The 23,122-nt window shown below is 35.4% G+C and overlaps 4 protein-coding genes and 1 long non-coding RNA gene across 11 annotated transcripts; 3 read left to right on the top strand and 2 right to left on the bottom strand.

Annotated features, from left to right (window-relative positions):
* Positions 1-116: 116 nt before the first annotated feature.
* LOC132859588 (uncharacterized) lies at positions 117-1,672 on the top strand. Of its 2 annotated transcripts, none has more exons than XM_060890364.1 (2): positions 117-238; positions 365-1,672. In XM_060890364.1, the coding sequence occupies exon 2, from the start codon at positions 391-393 to the stop codon at positions 1,117-1,119; it is 729 nt and encodes a 242-aa protein (XP_060746347.1). In that variant the 5' UTR covers positions 117-238; positions 365-390; the 3' UTR covers positions 1,120-1,672. The 2 variants fall into 2 exon arrangements, with proteins under 2 accessions (XP_060746347.1, XP_060746338.1); XM_060890355.1 differs by having other exon boundaries at positions 119-238; positions 369-1,672.
* A 4,451-nt stretch (positions 1,673-6,123) lies between these two features.
* LOC132838197 (gap junction beta-3 protein-like) lies at positions 6,124-7,402 on the top strand. 2 transcript variants are annotated; one of them, XM_060858403.1, is made up of 2 exons: positions 6,124-6,174; positions 6,432-7,402. In XM_060858403.1, exon 2 carries the CDS (start codon positions 6,461-6,463, stop codon positions 7,217-7,219), a length of 759 nt encoding a protein of 252 aa, XP_060714386.1. In that variant the 5' UTR covers positions 6,124-6,174; positions 6,432-6,460; the 3' UTR covers positions 7,220-7,402. The 2 variants fall into 2 exon arrangements, with proteins under 2 accessions (XP_060714386.1, XP_060714394.1); XM_060858411.1 differs by having other exon boundaries at positions 6,133-6,174; positions 6,445-7,402.
* A 32-nt stretch (positions 7,403-7,434) lies between these two features.
* Positions 7,435-8,725, bottom strand: LOC132838225 (uncharacterized). Its single transcript, XR_009647612.1, has 4 exons — positions 8,466-8,725; positions 8,253-8,339; positions 7,971-8,102; positions 7,435-7,815 (listed from the first exon to the last, which is right to left on the bottom strand). It is a non-coding gene; the product is annotated as an uncharacterized LOC132838225 (long non-coding RNA).
* Positions 8,726-9,169: 444 nt separating this feature from the next.
* Positions 9,170-15,330, bottom strand: cd37 (CD37 molecule). Of its 2 annotated transcripts, none has more exons than XM_060858431.1 (9): positions 15,270-15,330; positions 12,300-12,367; positions 11,943-12,006; positions 11,519-11,649; positions 11,291-11,365; positions 10,982-11,089; positions 10,685-10,834; positions 10,292-10,375; positions 9,170-9,594 (listed from the first exon to the last, which is right to left on the bottom strand). In XM_060858431.1, exons 2-9 carry the CDS (start codon positions 12,363-12,365, stop codon positions 9,541-9,543), a joined length of 732 nt encoding a protein of 243 aa, XP_060714414.1. In that variant the 5' UTR covers positions 12,366-12,367; positions 15,270-15,330; the 3' UTR covers positions 9,170-9,540. The 2 variants fall into 2 exon arrangements, with proteins under 2 accessions (XP_060714414.1, XP_060714405.1); XM_060858422.1 differs by lacking the exon at positions 15,270-15,330 and adding an exon at positions 13,098-13,226.
* Positions 15,331-18,313: 2,983 nt separating this feature from the next.
* On the top strand, positions 18,314-20,897 carry gall (galanin-like). 4 transcript variants are annotated; one of them, XM_060890316.1, is made up of 6 exons: positions 18,314-18,506; positions 18,987-19,070; positions 19,175-19,229; positions 19,307-19,432; positions 19,585-19,650; positions 19,756-20,897. In XM_060890316.1, the coding sequence occupies exons 2-6, from the start codon at positions 18,987-18,989 to the stop codon at positions 19,812-19,814; spliced, it is 390 nt and encodes a 129-aa protein (XP_060746299.1). In that variant the 5' UTR covers positions 18,314-18,506; the 3' UTR covers positions 19,815-20,897. The 4 variants fall into 4 exon arrangements, with proteins under 4 accessions (XP_060746299.1, XP_060746316.1, XP_060746307.1 ...); XM_060890333.1 differs by having other exon boundaries at positions 19,337-19,432; positions 19,756-20,894; XM_060890324.1 differs by having other exon boundaries at positions 18,315-18,506; positions 19,597-19,650; positions 19,756-20,886.
* Positions 20,898-23,122: the final 2,225 nt, after the last annotated feature.

The following is a 23,122-nucleotide window of genomic DNA, read 5'->3' as shown; positions in this document are numbered from 1 at the left end:
TTTTTGTAAATCATAGTGGTTGTTTTTAAAAACACATTACTGTTAATATTTCTTAAAGCACCTAATAAAAAAAAAAAGTGTGACCTAAATTCTGTGTGGTTAAACACTGTGAGTAAAGGAAATTTTGATGATGTAAGCAGTTCAGAGCATTATACACTGGGTGTCTGAATATAACATCATTGTCAGCATTGCTGATACCAAAGACTGTCACCTTGTTCTTGCCAGGCATTTTCTCTAGGTAAGTTTACTTTATATTTTAAAAAGATAAACTGTCTAATTTAAAAGAAACAATAAAAGAGACTATATAGCTGCTATTTCTAAAAGTCAATAATTGTTAACATACAGGTTTTGTATTCTTTATTATCCAGAAGAACTTAAACCTGAAGGGAAATGGCAGCAATTGTTACAGGTCTGATCCCCATTCTCCACACTGCAGTTGATGCCGCCACCACCAACTACAAAGGGCGCACGGCGTGGTTCGGCTTTCTCTGTATTCGCCTTGTGACGCTTTTTATAGCTGAAATGCCTTGGTTTAAACTAAACTCAGACTTCAGCTGCATCATCACAAAGGACAGCATTTGCACTAGAGCCTGCTTCAACCAGCACTTTGACAAGCCTGTGATAATGGCATGGAACTATATTTTCATCCTCTTCATCCTGACGGTCCTGCTCATGGAGCTCTTCACTGCTCACTTATACTCTGTTTTAGCGAAAAGCTCTAGAGATAGCAAAGAATCTCTGGGTGAGCTGAAAAGTGTAAGTGACCCTGGTAATAGCACAGTTGGGATGAAGATCCTTGACATGCACCAAAGCAAGAACAGTGTGTTCTTGTACCTGTTTAGCATTGTAATGCGGGTTTTGGTGGAGATTTGGTTTGTGTATATTCTACTTTATTGGAACATGTCTAAACTAAACCAAGGAGTATTCATATGTAAGAGTTACACTACTGGATGCCCAGATCAGGAGTGTTTGGTGAGTGGGTCTGCTGAGAAATCCATGTCTATCTATGCTCTTTTGTCCATTTCTGTGCTGGTCATCATCAGCCATGGTGTGTTCTGTGTCCACTTAATTGGCCACTACATGTTTAACACACATACCGTGGATTCCTACAATGTGTAACATTACTGTTTGCAAAAAATGATTTGGTTTCTATGAGCAAATATGGTCTTTCATTCATGTCTTTCTTTGTTCTACTAAACATTTTTAGTCTGGTGACACTTTGTATGAAATTGTTTGAATCTTATTGAATTAACTGGTTTGCTGTGGTTTATTGAATCATAAAATGTGTGGCAATAAAGGGAGTTATAATTTGATTAGTTTTAACTGTGTTGGTTGGTGGTGTTGACCTAATGTCATGAATAAATATCATGTAACTGCACAAGACAATGTGATTATTTTCCTATTGCAGACATGTACATTATGTTATGTTACGTTTCAGATCTAACTGTAATTTAGCATGCACTAAATGTTCTCCCCCCTCGGTAATCATGATCATAGGCAATGATACTATAAATAATAATCTCACTAATTTAGTTAATTGAGCTAATTGATTCTTGTTGGTCATAATAAAGTGAGATGCAGCGGTCTGTATTGCAGCCTAAATGTACTTCATCATGTAAAATAATTGACAAGAATGTGAAATAAGGATTAAGAATAAAAATTTAAAACACCATTTAAACTTCTTTCATTTATTATTTCAGATTCTGACTATATAATACCACTTATTACTGTTTGAGTTTGTGTCTAATGCAGTGTGTGAAACTCATTAAGAGAATGGTTATTCTGCTGAATATTTCTTTTAACTGTTTCAATTTCAGATGACTCCGTTTTCATATACTGTATAAGCATGTGTATGTCAATTTAAACAAGACTTGTAGTTATGTAGTTTTCATTCTGCACAAAAACAAGACCCCCGAACATGCATCAGACACAACATTGATTTAAATTGCCAAATGCAGAAACAAATCAAGATTAAACTAAACTTGCCATCTTTCAAACTACAAAAACTTTAAAGGTGCTGTAATGAATGTAAGTTAAAACTGTTTATCTATACTGAATGAAGCAAAATTTCTCAGACTCTAAATTTTGTCCAGGAAAGCAGAAAAAATATTTTGACCACACCTGTGTATATACAACATCTGATAACTGATAAGTTACAGAACATCTTGTACATTAGTAGCCTACCCACAAGTATCACATATCCACTCTGGCTCTTTCTCAGTTTCATGTAACTGTCCAACAGCAAAGTCAGCATGGGAAACATGGCCAAAAACAAGACTCTGGCCTAGTTGCTGAAACTGGTCTGTCTGAAACCTTAAGAAAGTCCTGTCTCTAACACGAACCCCATCACTAAATACCTGCTAATAACCATTGTGGGGATTCAAGGGGCTAAAACAACATAAGCAGGAAATGACATCAAAGGCATCGTCCATTTCCTACAGGACTATATGTCTTCCCAAACTGTTGACAAAAGGGTGGAAACACACAATTGTGTAGAATATCTCAGAGACCTAGACCAAAAGTGTTTCAGCATGACAGTGCCCCATGCACAAATCAAGTTTGTTGAGAAAAAAACTGTAGTGGCCAATCCGGACCCCTGACTTTAACCCAATGAACAATTTTGATGGTTTGGATTGCTGACTGCATAACAGACCTTCTCACCACAATTCACTGCCCAACCTTACTAATGCTTTTGTAGCTAAATGAGAAAATCTCCACAGCCATTCTTCAAAATGAAACAGAAAGCCTTCGCAGCTGGACCAAATCAATATTTATATCAACTGTTTTTGAATGGGTTTTTTAACTAGAGTGTGAGGTTCATGTGGCCACATGACCATGATTCTGACCAAATATTAAAATGCACTTTATGACCAACTGAAATAACCGATTTCAGAACTTTATCAGCCGAACCCTCCTTATGGATCACTGACCAGGCTTGCTTCAATGCAAAAACCTACATATCAACAGTTTTTTTTGCTGTTTGAGACTCTGTATATTGATGTGCAACCAATGGCACTGAATGCATTCTATACAATATACAGTGCAAGGATTTTATTTACAAAACAAAACCATTTCAACACCTCAACGTGCAGCTGACTGAAGAACTTGATTCATATAATGTTGAAATACGTCAAACTACATTTAATAGCCATTTTTATTGTCTGCCTGAGTTCCCTTAACGTCTGCTTCCCTGCTCAACTAGCCAACAGCTCCCCATAGTGGTGACTATGTGTTATTGTTTGTCACAGTCTGAGGGACAGTGTTTCATTACACCAGTGTCACATTCTGTGGAAAACAGTCTCAGAATAATTTGGAAGGATCGTACAACAATAATCATGGGTATATTTGGCACTGATGTTTCAAGGCTCACAATTTGATACCATTTAAACAATGTCATTCTTCACTCTTGGTCAATAAACCATGGCTCTTGCTTTTCTCTCTCATTTCTTTGTTCTGAGGTGAACCTCATGCCTGGGCAGGTTTTGGTGTGGGTTGAAATGTGAATAGATAAGATTCAAGATATAAGTTAACTGTTTTTTTTTTTTTTTTTTTTTTTTTTAAAAACACGTATGCTTTTGAACCACTTTTTAACCTTTCTTTTATTACAGCAACACATTCTGTAAGTCTACAATAATGAATGTCAGAATGTTAGTCATGTCAATTTAACTTACGTAGGTGTTTACTTAACAGGCCACAAAATAAATGCTGCTGTACCAATTTACCCTTTGTGCTAGTCTATGGGACTTCACCCTATGTGAACCTGCAGACAAAATAACTTGACCTAGGCTCCAGCTCTGAAAATAGGTGTCTTTTTGTTTAAAACCAATAATTAGGGCTAATAAAGCCTTAGTAAAGACTGCTGGAGTAGCTGTGATAATATAAGTGCTGGTGTTCAGCAAAAAGTGAATGTCTGAGACAATGTCCATGTTTTCATTAGATATTCATTTTTATTTGCACCCCTAATCATTCAGCAAGACTTATTTTGACACCATCAGTGCCAGAGATTTTCTTCTTTACCCTATGTTGGCCTATGCTAGCTCACACAATCTGACTGTAAATAAATTCTCAATTAAAAGGAATAAACAGCCAAACTAATGAAGATGGGATACAGATAAGAATTTGTTTATTGGTGGTCAAGCAAGACAGCAAACAAGCCAGCTGCTACCAGGGGTACAAGTAATCACCCAACTTGCACCCAAGTCCTACTGGACTTCAGCATCCTTATATACAATTCATGCATGTTCCTCTTTTCAACATTTGTTAAATAATTTCTTCAGCATGTCCCCTCATCTAGACTTTGCCAAATCACATTTTAACACACACACGTATCACTTGTTGTGCACATGTTCTTCACTTTGCAAGTTTTCTATTCTTGCCTTTGCAAGGTTCTGCATATCCTCAAAAAGGGACATGTTTCCTCTCCTCGCTTTTGCCTTAGATCGTGGAGTTTCTCCAGTTTGGGAAGCCCATAGCTTGTCCATCCCTTTTACTTCATTTCACTCTGAAGCTTATGAAGCTTTATGAATAATCCTGCTATAGGTTTCTTGTATAAAATCTACTTTCTGGTCCTCTTCTTTTATATTCTCTAGTGATAGTGGTGTTTATGATTTTATGCTATATCGTGTGCTTATCATACTATATCCTACTCTACAACAGTGCAGTGTGAGACTTTACTTGTAGAGGAGGTAATGGTTTCTTACATGAATCTTGACATGATAAATGTTTATTCTCATTTCTGATACTTTGTCTCCTGTGTGCCCTCTCTATTCCCTTTGGTCAAAAAACGACCCCATTAGTTTATGTCTGTTTTTTTTGGCACTTTTAACTGCCCATGCACTGACTAACATCCCTTTTTTGCAAACCTGTCTGGGGTTTCTCTGTACTTCCTCACTCCCTCGCTTTTTGGAGTCAGTCTGAGAGGCTCATAGCTTTTGTTTTTTTAATAATTTTCTACTTCTTTAGTTTATATCAATGTTTGCCCCTAGTTCTTTAGTTTATATTAATTTTTGTTATTTAAAATTTCCTACATTAGAAAGACAGAAATAGATATCATGGGTTTCATTTAATTTTAAGTATAACATTTCATTCAAATTTAGTTATCTTAATTTTATGCACATTTAAAATATGAATTATTATTATTATTAGTAGTATTAAAATAATAATAATAATAATTAATGTTGTTGTTATTGATGGACATGGAGGCATGGAATCTAAGATATATGGCAAGACTTTAATCTTTGTTGTTTATTCTGCAAAGACCGTGACAATCAGCCCTTATAACCCCTGCCACAGACAGATATAAGATATGCCATACACAAATACACACAAATACACACACACGCACACACGCACGCATGCACACGTACACACCCACACACACACAAACACACACACAGCCACTGCCATCCTGCTGAATGTAGCCAGAACAAAATTTTTTTTTTCTTTTTTGTACAAAACAAATGTTTTGTCTGTTTCATCAAATTAAAGAGCTTTTAATGGTTGTATACTTAACTTTTAAAAAGATTATGAAAAATTATATTATTTGTACAGTGGATCAGTAAGGAAAACACTTGACGAGGAAGCACTAAAACAACACTAACAATGCACTAACATTAGTCATTTGAAATTATTTAAATTAATTAATTTGATTACATGATTACATATAACTGTGTATTTGTGTGCTTGATCATTGGTCCTACCTCAAATGTTCTATGGATTTGTGATATACTATTTTGCACTGAGGTGATATAATATTTTGCACTGATACTAAATGCATGAAGCTTATCTGTATTGTCTGTACATGCCAGTTAACTCTTTGGTGTACTCTGAATTTTCATTATACTCTTTCTATTTTATAGTCAACCTTCATTTCTTATAAACAAACTCTGAATATTTATATCCTTTATAAAGTTTTTTTAAACAAAGTTATTGCTTGATTACTTGTACTTAATTAATACTTAGTGTTTGTTTGAAAAATACATTACAGTTTCTTGTTGGATCCAATAGACAGTATGACCTAAATTGCAGGTAAAACAGTGTCAGTAACAAAAATTTTGATGACGTTAACAGTTTAACACTCTATATACTGGGTATCTGAGAACAGCAGTCAACAGTATTGTCAGCACTGTGGAAACGAAAGACGGTCCGAGTGTACTTGGTGGATATTTTCTCTTGGTAAGTTTATAGATTTAGAAAATGTATATTTTAAAAATATTCTGAATATTAAACATTAATATTACTTAACTAATTGTGAAATTCATATCTGACAATGAATTATCTGTTGTCTAATATAGCTGTAATATATAGAATTAGAACAAAAGACTGATGCAAATTCTATAATTATCAATTATTATATGTTTCATATATAATGTATTTAATATATTTAACAACAAACTTATTGTTTAAGTTATTCCTCAATGTTGATTCACTAGAGCTCTCTATTAGCCAGAAGAAAAAGGAAATGGCAGCAATTGTTACTGGTCTGATCCCCATTCTCCGCACAGCAGTAGACGCCACCACTACCTACAAGGGGCGCACCGTGTGGTTCGGCTTTCTCTGTATTCGCCTTGTGACGCTTTTTGTGGCTGAAATGCCTTGGTTCAAACTGGACTCAGACTTCAGCTGCAATATCACAAAGGACAGCCTGTGCACTAGATCCTGCTTCAACCAGCACTTTGACAAGCCTGTAGTAATGGCATGGAACTATATTTTCGTCCTCCTCATCCTGTCAGTCCTGCTCATGGAGCTCTTCACTGCCCACCTACACTCGGTTTACCAGAAGAAGAGTTGTAGAGAGAAGAATGGTGTGGAACTTGAATCTCTGGGTGAGCTAAAAAGTTCAAGTGACCCTGGCAATAGCACAGCAGGGGTGATGTTCCTAGACATGCACGCAAGCAGAAACGCGGTGCTCTTCTACCTGTTCAGCGTCATGCTGCGGATTTTTGTAGAGTTTTGGTTTGTGTACGTTCTGCTTTATTGGAATTTGCCTAAACTAAACAATAGTGTGTTCATATGTAAGAGTAGTGTTCAAGGATGTCCAGATCAGGAGTGTTTGGTGAGGTCTATGGCAGAGAAATGCATGTCTATCTATGCTCTTGTGTCCATTTCTGTGCTGGTCATCATCAGCAGTTGTGGATTTTGTGTCTACTTCATTGCCCATTACTTGTGTAACTGTGGTTTCAAAGGACTCCAGTGTGAAAATTCATGGATTTCAAAGTAGGATTTAGATTCTCTGAACAAGTTTGGTCTTTCATTCATGTATTTTCTTTTTGTTTTTATTAAAAATTTTCCATTCAGCTTAAATTTTGTGTTTATCTTATCTTTTGAATAGCATTGTTTCTTTTTTCTTCCTGTCTTTAACTGACTTGTGAAATGTGTAGCAATAAAGGGTGTTACAGTGTAATCAGTTCTTGCTGTGTTGACCATGATGTTTCTGACACAAGCACTTTTCTTGCTTCCTTTATTTTTTTTTTTCACATTTGTGTGTTTACAGTGTTAGAAGAAAACACATGAGACAAATGACTGTTCTTTTTTTGCAGACATGCACATTATTATATTTTGTTTTGATCCAGTTGTGTAATTTACCATGCTCTAAATTCTAAATTTAAATTTCTTTCATCATTAACTTATATCATGGATTATACTGCTATAAAAAATTACTGGAATGATTTACTGAACTGATCATAATTGAGCATATTGATTCTGAGGCAAAACCAAGTCAGTTGCAGAAGTCTGTATCGCAACATTCTTTCTCCACCATATAAGGCACCGTCTCCTCACATTCCTGGGTACTGGCACATCTACGTACTTCACCATCTAAAACAAGTTAAAACAATGTGACTTAAGTAACATTGATTAATAAAAATGAAAAGACAAAGACTGTAGGTTAGACTTTCCTAATATTATAACTATAAAAAAGGTGTTTTTTACTGGTTCTATTCAGATATTTCAAATTATTGTATTAAACCTACATGCTGGTTCATGCATTATGAGCCTGATGCACTGTGTGAGACCCATGCTGCACTCTGTCTCCTCCATTTGGTCACAGACAGGATGGTTCCTCTCAATACTCTGGCAGGAGTTACAAATCAGGCCCTGAGCAACTGACATAATCACAATGTTGAATATTTCCTTTAAATAAACTGTCTCAAATTCAAGTGATCAATAAATATAGATTTTATTTATCCATCATTTATATTTTAGTTATTAACTAAAAAATTTGGCATATAAATGATTAAAATCGATAGACTCACCAGAAAGAACAACAGCAAAAACAATCAGGACTGAAACTTGAGGTGCCATTATTCAGTTGTAAGAATGACTGAGTAAACTGGTGAATGCTGACCAAAGATATAAATCGTTATAATTATTCAGTAATTTATCAACAAAATTTCAAAGGTATAAATATAAGCATGTTTGAAATATTAAAATATATTGTCTGAATGTGAAAAATGAAGAAAGCTTACTCTATCTAACAGTATTCGGTCTAGTTTGTCCAGGAAAAAGACTTTTTTTTCTACCGCACCTGTATATATACAACATCTGATAACTGATGAGCTAAGAACATCTCCCACATGGATCTGCCCACAAGTATCACATATCCTCTCTATCCTTTCCAAGTTTCATGTAATACTCCTGATTAAAAATGCACTTTAGAAATCAAATCAAAATGTTTTTTTTTTGTATAAGCTCTTTTAAAAATTATGTAATAATTTATAGTTTATGGTTTCTATTATTATCCAAGTTCATATATTTAATAAAAGATTCTCCAATTAGCTGTATAACTCAAATACCTAAGGTTAATCTATGCTAACATTTTAAAATACATAATGTATTAAATATTTTGTATTAATTAATAAAAATGGTCAACAAAATAATCAAGAATAAGTATTAAAATGAATAGAACTCTCCACCATCTTACAAGATTGAGGTCATTCATTGTGTAGGTGGGACAATAGTTGCTCATTATGTTGTTAAATCACAAACAGGTGCTTCTATTTTTCCTTCATAGTGGAAGACAGGAAGATTATATGCAACAGATACTTTAAAAGCTTCAGGCATAAAGAAATGGGCTGGGTCAAATACAGGAACATTTCAAACAATTTTCTTTAATTTTCTTCAATTTTCAGTAACTAAAGTTCTTAGAAAAAAGATGCAGGTTTTATTAATATAAATAACATGCCACTTTTATTTGAATTTATTATTAATTAACATCACAATTCTATTATTTTTATTCTTTTATTTTTTTTCTTCTTATACATATACATATACTTTTTCCTCTCTTTTGTTTTTATACTTCTATAAAGCTTCTTTGAGACAATAGGAATTGTTAAAAGCATTATACAAATAAATTGAATTTGAAAAATTACATATAAGAACCACAGGAATATAATGTACAGTCACAAGTAATGATTTTGGGTTATAAAATGAACTACCACTGCTTCTATTTACAGAAAACAATACTGCTGAAAAAAGAAGAAGAACTTTATGTAAGAATACGCAATACAGAAAACTGGTAGCTGATGTTCTTCCTGAGTACCACTAATCCATGGAAGCCCAGTTATACAGATACATCGAAAGGATGGTACCACATATCTGTTGAGACAAAGGTAAATAGATGATGTTAGACCAGTACTGTCAATAGTTCCTGATTAAAACCACAGACACAGAATTCCACAGAATATTACAAAATGCACTACACAGCCAACATGCAGAGTACCTTGCCAATACTCCACATTGAAATCGCTGTTAGGATTTGGGAGATACAGTAATGTTAATCAGTGAAGACATGCAAACATACAAATATATTTATTTAATTGAGCTCCTCTCTCTCACACACACACACACATATATATATATATATATATATATATATATATATATATACACATATATATATATATATACACATATATATGTATGAAGCAGCACCACATAACAACATTACATCCACTCTGAGACCTGGAAAGTTGACCATGGCTGCCATATAAGTTTCTTGGGCGGCAACATCGATAGGTGCGAGTAAGACAACAGAATGTGATAATACAGACCCACTGGAGACACTACAACACAAAGTGCATGTGAAATTGCAAATACTGTAAATAATAATAAAAAAACTGTGCCCTCATTCAGTCATGCATTCTATCCATGCAAAAGTGCTGTACTGTATGCTTTGTGGAACTATAGTAACTTCAGTATCTTGTTACATATTGAGCATCTGGAGAGAGACAAGGCTTTGTTAGAATGCCAGGTTTAAAAATAAAGACACTTCCCGTTTATAGTTAACTCTTACCTCCACAACAGCTAGAGCAATTACGACTCCAAATATGATCATAATATGCGTGTCAAGCCAGACTTTAATCATGTGTTTGCAGTTCTAATGAGATGGAAAAAAAATCACATTCATAAGGTCAGCTTACTAAAGCATCTTATTTAGAATTATATATAGACTTAGTAATTTATAGTACTACTATTTTTTATAAGTTAACATGCTAACATGACTAGCACAACAACGTACGTTTAGTGCTGACCTTTTAAAAGTAACATTCTTAGTTTGCAATTGTATTTGCTATCATTAAGTATCACTCTTTCGTTTTAAAAGATTTACATTTACGAATTAAAATCTTACGTAGCTTTTTTTTAACAATCACAGAAAAGCAGGTTAACTGTTTAAATTATGCCATACCTGTTCATACACCACACATGTGTAATTTGAGAATAATTCACAGCAGCTGTTCAAGCTTTCAGCAGTGACATTAACTGTAGAATTTTGATAGTAACACGAGCAGGGGGGTACGATCCAGTCATCTTTACCATTCCAGCCACAGCAGTGGGCCTTAGAAGATAAAAGACAAATAGTTTGGGTCTTGAATATATGCAACTGAACTACTTGAGAGACATGAGATACTTGCAGTCATGAACAGATATATAATGGTGGTTATTGGATGCTTTGTTGTGGGTGACATTTCAACTTAGGCCTTACATGACTTTGAAGGAATTCTAGAGATTCTTTGAAAGGCTGCAGACTTGAATCATTCTTCTCAAATGAGTCAATAAGTCCAAGAACATGACCCTCCAGTTTACTCTCAAACTAATGTGAGAAAAGAAGAAAAAAATGGATTAATGTTTGGTTATTTAAAGCATATACTGTACCTTGCATGTGTATTACTTTATTAAAGATAGTAAATACATCAACCATGTAGACACTAACTTCACCCCAATTCTCTTAAACAGTCAAAGAAGCAAGTGACAGGATGTCACAGGGTGTGTGCTCTCTTCATGCTTGACTTACCACACTTCTTTGTGTGAAGAGCAGAACTGTGCCAATTATCTGAGCTGCAAGAAGCACGTTGAGCAGGATAAAATACTGCAAAACAAAAGCCAGTTTAGTATTGAATTTCAGATTAAAACAAAGCAGATTAGCTCATTATTTTCACTGAAACTTGTATCAGAATTAATCTGCTAGGATGCGTACCTTGTATAACATTTTAAAATTATGAAACAGTGTTAATAAACTCACAGTTGCCAGCATGCATTTGGCCTCCTTCAGAGCACCGAGGCTCCCGAAGAAGCCCAGTACCAAGGTGACAGATCCACTAATGACCAGCAGATAGGAGAAGAGAGACAGAGATAGGTAGCCAGGAGCAGGAACTGTGAAAATGCACATTATTTACTGTGAAAATGAAGATGACACCCAAGATACATTAATGCTAAGGATTAATCTTACCATAACATTACAGTCCAATAACAAAATCAAGGTTATGTTTATTAATTGTTTTAGAGAATAATAAACCATATTTAAGGATTAAAATAATTATTCGTTTGTAGTTTTTTGCTTGAAAGAAATGAAAATAAAAAAGGAAAAGAGGGAAATGTGACTATCAAATGATCCCTTTATTACTTATTATTATTGTTATCTGGAAACCTAGAATTTTAATACTCACTTAGAAAACTTGACTCTGAAAATATTATCCAGAAACCCAACCCCAAGAGGGACAAACCCAGCAGCTATGAGGGAAATAAAAATGATATACATGAAATGAGAAACACTTACAGCCAGTTATCTTCTAATGAGAGAAATTACAGTTGAAACTATTTATTATTTAGAGTGTCAACAAATAGTCAGCTTCAAAGGCAATTTTACACAGCTGATGAAGGACATTTTCATATAATATTTTTAATATGTTTAATGTATAATCATGTTTCTGGAAACTTTCTGTTGTATGCTATTCTACAACAAGTTATTCTAGCTCTACATTTATTTTAATATTTTAAATAGTAAATATTCATATACAACTTACAAAAAAGATTAGATTGAAGAGAAACAGGAAGTACTTGGTGAGACTGAGGCAGAGCTCAGATGCCATATCTGCAATGAAATGTTGACATGCGTCAGTAATAATACAATAGTTTGGATTGACGTGTTATTTCCCAAATCCAATTGGAAATAGTTATCAGTTATTATTTTCTGAACATCATTCAGGAAACTGCTTGTTTTAAAATGTATAAACGGAATGACTTGAAATAACAAGTTGTCAGGTTTAGAGTTATGCTGATATTGTCTGGTGATTTTCTGAAATGCTCATCATTCATTTACATAAAATGTGAATGGTTGTTGGGCTAGAGTAGTGTAAAATGCTAGAGTAGCTAAAGTAGTGTAAAACAACACACACCCATGCTTGGCCTGAAAAAGACAAACAAAGGTAAAGTAAAATGCAGTGCCTGACAATCTCACATTACTCTGCCTAGGCGAAGAAAACAGAGCCTATCATCTTTCCCAGTAAACTATTTATACGGAGGGAACAAAGTGGGTAAATAAAAGTACCATGAATATGGCATGATAAACAGAAAAAAAACACTGAAAACACTATTATACAAAAAAATATATAATTTGAAATCTACAAATGATTAAATTCTCTCTCTCTCTCTCTCTCTCTCTCTCTCTCTCTCTCTCTCTCTCTCTCTCTTAGTGCCAACCAAAATCAATAGATAGGCAGATTATTAACGTTATCATATTCATACATTGATACAGCTTTAGGACATTGAACAATGTCACTAGATACAGCACTTAAATTAGGTAATAAATAACTACAGCTTACCTCATGTATATATATATTTCCCCAGTCAAAAGGATAACACTGTATCTGAGTGAAATATGACAACCTTGTATGAGACCATGTAGAAGATACTTTGCATATGATGCTGCATTGTAGAGAGACTTTGGTGTCCTGGGCTGCATGCAAAGCATCTGTGCTGTGACTGGTTTCTGAACACTCAGTTTCATAAATAAAACATAACCCTCTGGCATTTTCAAACTGAGAATGGAAAGCTAGAAGGATTATGTGTACCATGTTTACACAGTGGTACTTCTTGGTAACTAGGTTTATTACCTTTACACAAGGTATGCTTATAGTTATTATAAAACACTACAGTGTTTTATAATAACTATCAGGACATTATATTCTATTGGCATTGAATATGTATTCAGCAAATATTTTTTTGTCATACACTATAGTGGTACACTATACACTATAGTTTATGTGGTATAAAATGTATATCAGTGCAATATGGAGGGGTGTTGGGTTCAGTATAAACCTCTAGATGTGAATATTGAGATGATATAGCAGGTATTGTAATGCATTTAAGCTTTTAAATTGCAATGAGACGTGCAAGTGTGGGTCCTGGTGCCTGGATAACTGCACATAGAATTCAAGTAACAGTTTTTTTTTTTACAGCATTTGGCAGACACTCTTATCCAGTGCGACTTACATTTAACTCACTTATATAGGTACTTTGCTATACACATGTTTATTTCTTTTGTGTGTATTGAAACAACACAAAAAAAACACAGAAAAAAGCAAATTTGGCATAATTTCACACAAAACTCCAAAAACGGGCTGGACAAAATTATTAGCACCCTTACCATAATATTTGGTTGAACACCCTTTGGAAAAAATAACTACATAAATCACTTCTTATAACCATCAATAAGCTTCTTACACCTCTCACCTAGAATTTTGGACCACTCTTCCTTCGCAAACTGCTCTAGGTCTCTGGCAATTTTAAGATCTCTCCACAGGTGTTCAATGGGATTTAGAACTGGACTCATTGCTGGCCACTTCAGAACTCTCCAGCGCTTTGTTGCCATTTATTTCTGGGTGCTTTTTGAAGTATGTTTGGGGTCATTGCCCTGCTGGAAGACCTTTTATCTCAGACGCAAACAAAACTTTCTGACACTGGGCCTAACATTGTGACCCAAAGTCCTTTGCTAATCCAAAGATTTCATGATGCCTTGCAAACAGTCAAGGCACCCAATGCCAGAGGCACCAAAACAACCCCAAAACCTCAACCATATTTGACTGTGTTCTTTTCATTCCGTTTTCGGTAAACAGTAGAATGATGTGCTTTACCAAAAAGCTTTATCTTGGTCTCATCTGTCCACAAGATGTTTTCCCAGAAAGATTTTGGCTTACTCACGTACATTTTGGCAAACTGAAGTCTTTTATATGTCTCTGTGTCAGCAGTGGGGTCCTCCTGGGTCTCCTGCCATAGCGTTTCATTTTATTCAAATGTCGACGGATAGTTCGCGCGGACACTGATGCACCCTGAGCCTGCAGGACAGCTTGAATTTCTTTGGAACTTGTTTGGGTCTGCTTATTCACCATCCGGACTGTCCTGCGTTGCAAACGTTCATCAAGTTTTCTCTTCTGTCCACGTCTAGGGAGATTAGCTACAGTGCCATGGGTTGCAAACTTCTTGATCATGTTGCGCACTGTGGACACTGTGATATTTTTTCACAATTTTGGTTCTCAAGTCCTCAGACAGTTCTCTTCTCCTCTTTCTGTTCTAGATGCTTAGTGTGGCACACACAGACACACAATGCAAAGACTGAGTCAACTTCTCTCCTTTTTATCTGCTTTCAGGTGTGATTTTTATATTGCCCACACCTGTTACTTGCCCCAGATGAGTTTAAAGGAGCATCACATGCTTGAAACAAACTTATTTCATTTTGAAAGGGTACCAATAATTTTGTCCGGCCCATTTTTGGAGTTTTGTGTGAAATTATGTCAAATTTGCTTTTTCCTTTGTTTTTTGTGTATGTTGTTTCAATACACAGAATGAAAATAAACACGTGAATAGAAAAACGTGTAATTGCAATACTTTTCTGTGAGAAATACTTCATAAAATGAAATACTTCTTTTCTGGAAAGATTTTAGGGGTGCCAACAATTTTGGCCATGACTGTATATACAGTATATATTGACTCTGTACCTTGTTTTTGCGCCTCGCCTTGCAGCAGGAGATGCTACACTGCTGGAGAATGCAGGGACCAGGACCAGGCACTGCGGATCACCATAGAGCAGCTCCTGGAAAGCACCGTGCAGCAGAACGGCATCACCCAGGAACTGGTGAAGAGCCTCCGGGTTTCTCTCCCTAACCCTGGTCAGTGGCTCCTTTCCAAAATGACAGTGGAAGATGACACGGAGTCATCCTTGCTCATGTTTGAATGCACAGCCAACCGGGAAAGCTGTAGGAGGGTGGAATGGGGGAGCCTCCTCACCCCGCTGCTCACTGGAGAGGACCAACTGGATGACCATGCCCTAACACCCTGCAGCTGGTCTCCCCTCAACCCAGCAGACAACTTCTATCACTGGCGATCATCCTTTGAGCTGGAGATCGGCTGCGGACACTCTGCAGAAGCTGAAGGACTGCTTCATTTGGCTGAGAATGGAGGCCAAGACCAGGGCCTTTTGACAGCACTGTGCACAGCGCCAGAGAATCGCCCCACAGAAACTGGTGCATGCTCCATTAATTTCCCTCCTCATCGTTGGCATCCCCTTTGAGAGGCTAGGCATGGATCTTGTTGCGCCTTTACCGAATTCCAGGGCCATGATTACATCCTGTAAGTCTACTTCATGGACTATTCTACCCATTACCCAGAGCCGGTTTCCAAGCAGGACAGATCCATATGACTTTGTGATGACTTCCGGAGGCTCAACCAAGACTTCAATTGCTACTTCAATCCCCCTCCAATTGCTACTGTGCTTTCAGAAGCACAGTACCTGGGGCATTGGATTGTCCGGGGCCTCCTAAAGCTCCAGGAGAAGAAGATTTAGGCAGTAAGGGAGTACCCCATGGTACATGCTTTCTGGGCTTGGCCGGCTATTATCACCTCTTTGTTCCTAACTTCTCCTCTATAGCCTCCTCTCTTTCAGTCTTGACCAGGAAAGGCCAACTGGTCCAGGTGCGGTTGACTGTTGTTACTTCAGCTACCTCGTCCTGAGAAATCTGAACTTCAGCCTCCCCTTCATCGTTTAAGGGGAGAGACCCGGTCCTGTTCATCTCTCAGAAACTGGCCCCCTTTGAGAAGAACTACAGAACATTGGAATGAGAAGCGCTGGTGATTAAGTGGCCCATCGAGGAACTCAAGTACTACCTTGTGCCACTCCAATTCATTCCAAGACTTCTTGGACTTCTTAACAACGAATCCCATGGTTCTGAAGAAACAGTGGCACTTCAGCACCATACAGTAAGCAGTGCCGCTGCGTGTAGCTGTGAGGCGGAGCTGCCAAAAGCGTGCCAAAACCAGAGGAGCCAATTGGGAGTGGCTTCTAACTCTTCACCCTTTAATATATATTAAAATAAAAATATATATCTCAAGCAAGAGAGAGAGATAAACCCACATCTAGACATATAGGTAGTAGATAGATAGATAGATAGATAGATAGATAGATAGATAGATAGATAGATAGATAGATAGATAGATAGATATAGATAGATACAGTAGATAGATAGTTGTAACTTGTAAAAGTTAGTAGGAGACACACTGTTTTTTCTTACATCAGTCCTTAATTCCTGTTTCAGTGCTCTTAACTGCTATGTAGATACATGAATGTATGAAATATTTATTTTTAATATCTTAATATTATTCAAAATCTTAATAATTTACTTTCGTAATATCATTATTATTTGAACACAAGAATTGAGTACAGATTGTATGTATTGAAAAAACTCATACGTCAATATCAGATGTCACCAAATATCAGAGGCACGTAATGTGGAAAATTATAGTCAGTCATCAAACATTAATATCAGACTTGATCAAACATCATCTTTTGACTGTGTGGGAAAATGTCACTTGTTTTACACTATGCACATCATCTCATTATTAAATCATTATTTGTGATTTATAATGATTGTTTCTATTTGGATGTTTTAGAGCTTTACTCATGTAACCATTTTTACACATGAGCACAACAGTAACACGACAGCACCCATGTCATGATATAGTAAATGTCATGTATAGTAAATTAAACACTAGACATTTATAGAGTGATCTATTTTCATTTAACTGCTCTTGATTTCAGTTTGTACCTGGAACATAATGATTAAGGAGGTGCAGAGATAATAATGTACTATGTGAATCACAGATATGCAGGGAAGTAAAAATGATGCAATGTGAGCCCACAAAAGGTTAAAATCAAACCTCCCATGAGGAGAGAGATGATGGAAAAGGCCATATTGAAGGCCCTTTTACAGTACCACTGAAGCTTTGTGTTGTACAATTAGTGGCCTGTAATTAGATAGATTGTTCAAGGGCCCCTTCGCTAATGGATTGTAGGGGCAGTAGGTGCGGCAATTATATCTGGGGCAAGGTACAGCCATTACACAGAGGGCACCGTCATGGAATGAAATGGATTTTAGTTGTGCTGTATGGGAACAGCATTAGTATACCAGGTAGTGATGGGATGCTCAGTGGTGTCTAACTGTCACAGTGAACACTCTAAAGCTTACAAAATATTATTAAACCTTGCTTTATTTAGTTGATCTACTGTGGATACTGTGTACATAGTTGCACACTGTGCTGTAGTGTGGATTTTATCAGTACTTTTATCAAACTATTTGTTTTATCTAGTCATCAATCTATCCAAGCATCAGAATAAATACAATAAACAAATTTCATTATATTTCAAGCCCTTTAAGCTTTGCATTATCATAAATGTGAGCTATTTCGTTCTTTGTGTATTTGTATGGAGTTATCATGCTCTCTCTCTCTCTCTCTCTCTCTCTCTCTCTCTCTCTCTCTCTCTCTCTCTCTCTCTCTCTCTCTCTCTCTTTCTCTCTATCTCTCTCTCACTGTTCCACTATTTACTCTCCCTTTCCCTGTGTGTGAAATTAATTTCGTCACATCACTCCCCCTCCACCCTCATGTTCCGTTCTCTGTAATTACACCACCAATTACGATAAATGAAATCCATACTAATAGATTTTCATTATGGTAATGTGGTACAGGTCCCAGGGTATATAAAAGACAGACGTTCACTACCCCAGACTCATGAAAGCACAATCACTTCACAAGTACATTTACTTATTTACTACCAAGATCCACCTGTCTTGATATAAATTACACACATAATTAAAAGAGAGATCCTCTCCCACTTGTCTTGCAACAAGGATTTTAACTCTGATATTTTTTATTTGATTGGAAGTAGAGCTCACTTTAAAAAGGTAAGCATGACTTTTTATTTTAATGATATATTATTACAAATAATAGATTTTATTGATGACTGTCACATTTTATCCAATATGGGTTTTACCTTTTTCTTTCGACTTAGCTGCTTATTAATAATTTTGTTTAAGTTAATATACACTAAGCAAAAGAGACAGATGAAATTAATCTTATGTTTACATTGTAAACTGTACGATGTAAATTCTAGTGCTGTTATTTTTGCCACTTCTCTGTTAATAAACCTTAATACATCTTCATTACTGGAATTTTGTATAGAAACTTATACTGATGATTTACTGATGTGTATGTATTTATTTGACATCCTGTTCAGCATGGCAAATACATATAAACATATATGGTATTGACAGTTTTTTTAATAATATAATATTAAAATATTATTAGTATTTTTTTTAATAGAAACTAGTAGTTATAAAAATAAGCTCTAACTCAGTGATACACTGCTGTATTTCTTTCTGCAGATGCAGATGAGCTATATTCTGCTTTGTGTCTCTTTGTGTATCCTGTCCTCTCAACTGTCACAGACCCATGGGATGACCCTTAGGGTACATTTATAACTCCAACTATTTTAATTAATTAATTTAGTGTAAACTAATTCTTCAAACACAAAGTTATAAATCATTATACATCTATGTATATACATTTTCAGGGTTTAGAGAAAAGAGGATGGACACTGAATAGTGCTGGATATCTACTTGGACCATGTAAGTGATATACACACTGTACTGCAGAAGGTTTTTTGTATTTACATGAATGCATTGGTTATTACTTTGTTAATTAGCACTTGATTTGCCTAAATCACCACATCCAGATGCACACAGAACTCTTACTGTACGACATGGAGGCAGTGTTGGCAAGAGGGACAGCACAGAGGACTTCATCCTGCCAACACATCAGCCTTCATATAGTGAGAATCTGTCCTTAATTTACATTTATCTGAACTCAGACAAATACAGATTATATTATGAGCAGTATTAACATTTACCTTTTATGTTAAAAAAAACCTTAGCAGTGAAATGTTATATTTGCCAGTATTGCATCGTTGTCTTTGTTTTTTAGAATCTGTTACAGATGAGCCATATCTCCAAGCACTCATCGATTTTTTTATGTATCTGCGCATGAAAGGTTGGCCTGCTTGCTTAAACATTTTGTCTTGAAGCATACACTTTTGATTTCTCTTCCTCTGTGTTTTGTTTATCTTTTTTTGACTTTACTGCCTCTCCATTTCAGATGATGAAAGCACAGAAGACTTGATCAGCTCTACATTTACTGATGACATGACACGATAGAAGGAATGGCTTTCATTTACCTTTTGTACTGAGCCAACACTTTGCTTCTTATATACATTTGAATTCCCAAATATAGTCCTTTGTATAACTCTCATTAAATGCAAACAAAGCTCTTGAGCTCTCTTACTCCTTCTTTATCAATGCTACTCTAATAATAACCATAGTAACAGTAGTAGTTGTATTAGTTATGTGTTAGTAATTGACTTTCATTTCCCATATCCATTTCTTACATCTACATAAGAATGTATGCATTTAATGAAAAGTTGTTCTCACCTCTACCCTGATCAGTCTATCTGCATAGAAGATGTCAAGAAACAAAGAAATATAATACTACATTAATATTGATATGATATATGATATAAACATTAGCATGAAATATTGGCACCTGTTTGAATAACATAAAACCTATCTGAAATAAATAGAATGGTGTGATTACGTAGTGTACTCAGTGGACATATGTATAGATTGGTGGTTTTGCAACATAAAACCAAGGAATGTGTCTTGATTAAATGCAATCTGTATTAAATACATAAAATTATCTTCACCTCTGAGTATTTCATCTGGAGTGATACACACTTTGGATTATGATGAGATGTCTTTTAAAGTATGAAAATGATTTGCTTGAAAATCTGTTCTTATTTTAAAGGGGAACAGAGTATGCATGCATGACTAACAAAGCATAACATCATGGTTTAGAGCTGAATGCAATGACCAAATTAGCAAATGCATTTTGAAGTTTCATGCCACAACCCAAGGCTAAATACTTGAGCACCACTGTTCTAGTTAAAATTAATATAAAAATGGTAATGTAACAGTAATTACCATGTAAACATGATCTGCACGTTTGTCTACATACTTGATTAATTCTAATTGTAATGAATCTAATTGATATTTTAGATTGTATGCTTACTTTTTAATCTTTGGGTCAGCTGTCCAGTAAGTGTACATATGTATAACATGTTTACTTCTTCCTGTAATTTTTGTACTATAAAACACATACTCATGTTAATCTTTTTGGAGATTTGACCAAAGAACACATCTGTATGTTTTTAATTTACATTTATGGTTTATATTTACAAAATGCTTGTGCAGAAATCTACAAATACATTAGCAGTAAATAACTGATTATGTTTGCTCTCTCTATTTATGTTTGGGATTGTTTAATTCTCTGTTCTTTTAACTATAACAAGTGTATATAATTGTGTAATGGATTGGAGTGCCTACATTTGTTGTCATTTCTTCATAAAAATGATTACACTTATTTCTGTCACCAGTCCTCAGTGGCCCTAAGTTATTATTTCCATATAACAGTTTTTTGTTTTATTTATTTATTTATTTATTTATTTATTTTAAAGGCTGTTATGGCTCTGGAAGACTAAGTAAATATAATCAACAAACATCGGCATTAGAGAACAGGAAAAACATCTAAACTCTGCTGTGATCAAGCAGAACTGAAACTTGAGAACTCTGAGCTCTGTGGAGGTGCAGAGACACATTAAGCCACTTGGTGGCAGTATGTCACCAGTGTCTCACCAGCCTAAAAAAAAACAACAACAACAATAAAATGTGTTATTTTGGTGTATATGATATGATGGACATTGTGTGAAATGAGATGTATTGAGTTTGATTTCCTTTGTAAAATGGTCTGCACAGGTTTTGGGTCTGGAAAACATTCATGGGATTTAACACAGCAAATTTCCTTACATTTAAAAGTTCCACCATAAACCACTTGTAATAACATTTAAGAAAAATCACACTACACTATTTTGTATAAAAGCATTTATACGAAATAAAGACCTTAGTCTTAAAGATCTTAGTTTTCTTAGACTTAAGGATAAGTTTTACAAACAATCCACATGTTCTCTGCTGCCATCTACTTATACAGGAGGGAGATCTATAAGAATTCAAGGTTCTCTGTAGCCAGATGTTCACTCTAAGATGGATGGAATTCATTCGTACAGATATGCATATATCAACTATAGATACAGCCTTGGATGAAGAAAAATAGTATCAGTCAAACAGGAGCAAAAGTGCCTAAACATCAGTTTACCTGCCAGCATACCGGCTTTTTATTCATAGTATGCATGTGCGCAGTTTTGTAACTCTGACAACTGTAATTTTCTGCATTGAATTTTCAGTGACAAACACGGTGGTAGTAAATGAGTGTGAAATTAAACAGTAGATCATTATGTTTGTATTTCTAAATGCATGTTTTTTGAAGCTTACTCGAATTTTATTTTATGTAATAAAATATGCTGTTTAGTTAATATCTCCCTGGTCATGTATTGCCCAGTGTATTTAATGCATTGTACTGCTCTGCTTTATTGTACTTTTCTTACACTTTAACACATTTAACACTATTTATGTAGCCTATGTTCTGGGCTCTTGGATTATGTTTTGTACTATTGACAAAATATATTTTTACCCTGTTTATATGTATTGAAGCAAGAAAATGCCTGGACAGCTTAAAACATACATTAATTGTTTGTATTGATATGACTCAATAGATATTGTTCTTCCAAACAAGGAACTTATTTTATCTGACATTGCCTCACTGTATTAACAACAGATTTAATGGTAAATGATAATTAAATATTTTTTTACTTGCTACACAGATAAATAAAGACACTGTCATGAATCTGCAGCATTTTCCAAAAACAACCAGGATTAAAAAATTTACTTCTAATGCTAGGGTTCGCTTCTGCCATCATTCTATTATCAATAATACTAGTGAAGGTGTTCAATGTTCATTGATGTATTTGTTAATCTCATGTCACTGTTTTAATGCCACTTTGAAATCAAATCTATTCTGCAACTTTGTCCATTGATTCAAGGTTTCTGTTATTATTCGTGTGTCTTTAAATCAGATTGGCAGAGGGTTGCCAGATAATTTATGCCATATCCGTGACATCTGGTGAAGCTCACACCACTGTCAATGGGATGTGGGTTATTCAGCATGAATGAGCAAACACTGCTGTGGCCTTTACGAGTGAGACTGTGATGAGAAATAAAGGCTGTAGGCACAAGTAGGCAGATGGAAAGGGGCAGATGCTGACCTTGTGAGGATGGCTGCCCAATACCTAGTGTGATCTGCCTCCGTCAAATGATCAAGAAGCTTCCAGCAAAACAGCTGAGCTGATCACATTTTGTGCCATAAGGAGTTCAAATGCTAAGAAATTTTAATCTTAGGTTTATTTGCTAGGAGGAATGACATTTCTCACCTTTGTAGATGGCATGTTCAAAGCTGAAACCATTAAGGATTGTGTACAATCAGATGCTTTGGTGGAAAAGGTTGCCAGATGATCACT

This window comes from Tachysurus vachellii, chromosome 2, assembly GCF_030014155.1.
Source record: "Tachysurus vachellii isolate PV-2020 chromosome 2, HZAU_Pvac_v1, whole genome shotgun sequence".
NCBI classification, from domain to species: Eukaryota; Metazoa; Chordata; class Actinopteri; order Siluriformes; family Bagridae; genus Tachysurus; species Tachysurus vachellii.
The sequence above is the reverse complement of the archived record's forward strand: the minus strand, read 5'-3'. Positions and strand labels throughout refer to the sequence as shown.

What these genes read in the sequence shown, in the direction of transcription:
- LOC132859588 (XM_060890364.1), top strand. Translation starts at nt 391, where the DNA reads ATGGCAGCAATTGTTACAGGTCTGATCCCCATTCTCCACACTGCAGTT.
- LOC132838197 (XM_060858403.1), top strand. Translation starts at nt 6,461, where the DNA reads ATGGCAGCAATTGTTACTGGTCTGATCCCCATTCTCCGCACAGCAGTA.
- cd37 (XM_060858431.1), bottom strand. Translation starts at nt 12,365, where the DNA reads ATGGCATCTGAGCTCTGCCTCAGTCTCACCAAGTACTTCCTGTTTCTC. An exon ending in CCAAATGCATGCTGGCAACT is followed by an intron (nt 11,366 to 11,518) that starts GTGAGTTTATTA and finishes TTTGTTTTGCAG; the next exon opens with TATTTTATCCTGCTCAACGT. An exon ending in TCTTCACACAAAGAAGTGTG is followed by an intron (nt 11,090 to 11,290) that starts GTAAGTCAAGCA and finishes TTCTCACATTAG; the next exon opens with TTTGAGAGTAAACTGGAGGG.
- gall (XM_060890316.1), top strand. Translation starts at nt 18,987, where the DNA reads ATGCAGATGAGCTATATTCTGCTTTGTGTCTCTTTGTGTATCCTGTCC. An exon ending in TGGATATCTACTTGGACCAT is followed by an intron (nt 19,230 to 19,306) that starts GTAAGTGATATA and finishes TTTGTTAATTAG; the next exon opens with CACTTGATTTGCCTAAATCA. An exon ending in AACACATCAGCCTTCATATA is followed by an intron (nt 19,433 to 19,584) that starts GTGAGAATCTGT and finishes TTTGTTTTTTAG; the next exon opens with AATCTGTTACAGATGAGCCA.